Source organism: Mus pahari, chromosome 23 (assembly GCF_900095145.1).
Source record: "Mus pahari chromosome 23, PAHARI_EIJ_v1.1, whole genome shotgun sequence".
Classification (NCBI taxonomy): Eukaryota; Metazoa; Chordata; class Mammalia; order Rodentia; family Muridae; genus Mus; species Mus pahari.
This window is the reverse complement of record NC_034612.1, coordinates 4,129,802-4,132,669: the sequence shown is the minus strand read 5'-3', so window position 1 is coordinate 4,132,669 and position 2,868 is coordinate 4,129,802. Positions and strand designations below refer to the sequence as shown.

Here is a 2,868-nt window from a genome sequence, read left to right as displayed (position 1 = left end):
AAAAAAAAAAAAGAAGTGCTTTGAATTTCAATGTGGAGGTTTGGGGAGTGCTCCGGGTACACGCAGGGAGCCATGTTTGCGGAGGGACCGAGACTATGGGTGTCTTGGGTGTCACACGCCACAGCGTGAAGGGGTTTATGGCGACCCCCCCTCAGGTGATCCCCGGTGTGGGGTTTTCCACGGTGGTATTGTGGAAATGCTCGGTAACTTCTGGACTCTGAGATTCTGGTTCTTGGAACAGGCTCCTGCCTCCCATGGGTGACGATGACCTCCCTGGGGACCTTCAGTCACTGTCGTGGCTCACGGCCGTGGACGTGCCTCGGCTGCAGCAGATGGCAAATGGGCGGATAGACCTGGGCAGTTCTGGTGTGCCACATCCACACCCAGGTAGGTTCAAGGGGAGGAGACGACCCCAGCCCTGCCACGGGGAGGTCCTTCTGTCTCTCTGGCCTCTCTGTCCATATCTGTAAAGTGGGAGGAGTCCCCTCTTTCTGGGGGCATGCCCATCTATACCTTAGTGATATACCCAGCCCCGGGGAAGACGACACCCTGGGACTTGTCAAATACCTCACACTGTTAGCAAACTCACATTGGGCCAGATGCAAGCTTAGGCCCGTCCTTACACGAGCTAAGAGTGGGATTTAGATTTTCTGAGGACGGTAAGAACACGGAGACAGCAGGCCATGTGACTGGCAAGGCTGAAAGCCTTTGCTGTCTGACCCTTTAGAGAACACGTGTGCTGCCCTCTGTTCTAGAAGGTTCTGAGAGAATCCCAGACGTCGTAGGTGCTCTTTAAGTGACAGGGAGCTGTCATCAAAGAGAGTGGACTGAAGTCAGCGCTGACAGAAAGTGGTGGCCGAGATGTCACTGCTACACAAGACCAGGACAGAGGTGGACATCTGTTTCTCAATGTCCACAGCGACCAACTTGCGTCTTCCACGAAGGATGAAGAAATATTTGCTTTATTTATTTTTTTTGGTTTTGGTTTTTTTGTTTTTTTGTTTTTTGAGACAGGGTTTCTCTGTATATCTCTGGCTGTCCTAGAACTCACTTTGTAGACCAGGCTGGCCTCGAACTCAGAAATCCGCCTGCCTCTGCCTCCCGAGTGCTGGGATAAAAGGCGTGCGCCACCACTGCCTGGCTTGTTTGCTTTTGAGACAGGGTCTCTCTAACTATTACAGGCTGGCTTTGAATTCAAGATCCTCCTGCCTCGGCCTCCAGAGTGCTGGAATTACAGGCACACTCTGCCAGTGCCTTTGCTGGAAAAAGATATTTTAGATTTTTTTTTAATTCATAAAGTCTAGATCCAAACTATTTAGTACTGACATTTACAGTAAAAACCCAGCCACACACTGTATGTAAATGAATAGATGTGGCTGTGTACCAATAAAACTTTATTGACAAATCAGGCTATGGGCCAGGTTTGGCCTGCTGATAAGTTTTCTAACTCTAATCTAGAGCCCTGGAAGATAGTTATGCAGCATTGGGATGTACCTGCCCCTCCGGTCAGTTTCCTTATCTGCAGGGAAAGTGAAGAAAGCTATTCTAACAGGATTGCCAGTGGTCCGTATAGGAGGCATCTTAAAGCAGTTGAACTTTGATACATGAAAAAATAAGGCAGGGTCTAGCAACATATGGTAGGTCACTTTTCCTTGATTAGAGATGGTGCAATGAGGATCTGTGATGGATTAGTGATGTCTGCCACAGGCCCAGCACAGGAAGCAGATGTACATCTGCTATTCTTGGCCTAATCTTTGGCAGGCTGACTAGCAGAGCTTCAGGGAGCAAGAGGAGGACAAAGCACTTGTATGTTAATCTAGAGACCCCAAGAGACCATGAAGCTTTTGAGGAGATGAATGATAAATTAGCATTTTAGTTCATAAAGCACAAGAACCAAACTAATCTATCATCACCGTCGCCATCAGCTCACATTAGTAGAGATTTTTTTGTTTGTTTTGTTTTTCGAGACAGGGTTTCTCTGTGTAGCACTGGCTGTCCTGGAACTCACTTTGTAGACCAGGCTGGCCTCGAACTCAGAAATCCGCCTGCCTCTGCCTCCCCAGTGCTGGGATTAAAGGCGTGCGCCACCACCGCCCGGCTCAGTAGAGATTTTGATTAAGCTCTCGGTAGGCAGTATTCCATTTAAACATCACAACGTTGTAAATAGGTAAGGGTTAATTAGAAATGGAGACACCGAGATTGGCCAGGTTATACAGGTTATAGCCTCTGCACTATTAAGCACCACATTCCAGAAACGTGATTCGGAAGCACTTCCTGCATGCCTGGTCCTGGGGTAGACGGTGGCCCCCATACTCCAGGGATGTGTGACAGACCTTCCCCACTGTGGCCACCATTTCCAGCAGAGCAGCTTCTCTGTGCCCTCCTCCTACAGGTGCCTTGGCAGGAACGGCAGACCTGCATGTGGGTGCGGCCCCATGTCCCCTGCTCCGCCGCAGCCAGACTGCCGTGGTCCCCAGAGGCATGCTGGGCTTGGGCCACCACAGAGCCAGTGTAAGTGCCACCGCATGGCTGGGAAAGAGGAGGGTGTCTGTCTGTCCCTGACCTTCTGTCTTGCTCTGTCTCTCTCTCTCTCCAGGCTGAGCAGATGAACCAGTTCCCCGCAGGAGGCCAGGCATCATCGGGCCTCCAGGAAATGCCACAGCTGTACTCCCCAGCTACCCAAATCCAGTTCCCTCTGCCTCTGGGGTCCCAGCAGGTACCGTAGGCTTGAAAATGAAATATCCTAGAATCACTTGTACCAACTTTTTGTTTTAAAGATTTATGTATGTGAGTACACTGTCACTGTCTTTAGACACACCAGAAGAGGACATCTGATCCCATCACAGATGGTTGTGAGCCACCATGTGG

General features: G+C 50.0%; 1 protein-coding gene across 1 annotated transcript in view; it reads left to right on the top strand.

Moving 5' to 3' along the window:
• Positions 1–2,868, top strand: part of Foxn4 (forkhead box N4) — a 20,991-nt gene that overhangs the window by 11,491 nt on the left and 6,632 nt on the right. The window contains exons 3-5 of the mRNA XM_021187089.1: positions 242–387; positions 2,393–2,511; positions 2,597–2,716. Of these exons, the coding sequence (XP_021042748.1) occupies positions 242–387; positions 2,393–2,511; positions 2,597–2,716 (385 nt within the window). The remainder of the gene's footprint in view (positions 1–241; positions 388–2,392; positions 2,512–2,596; positions 2,717–2,868) is intronic.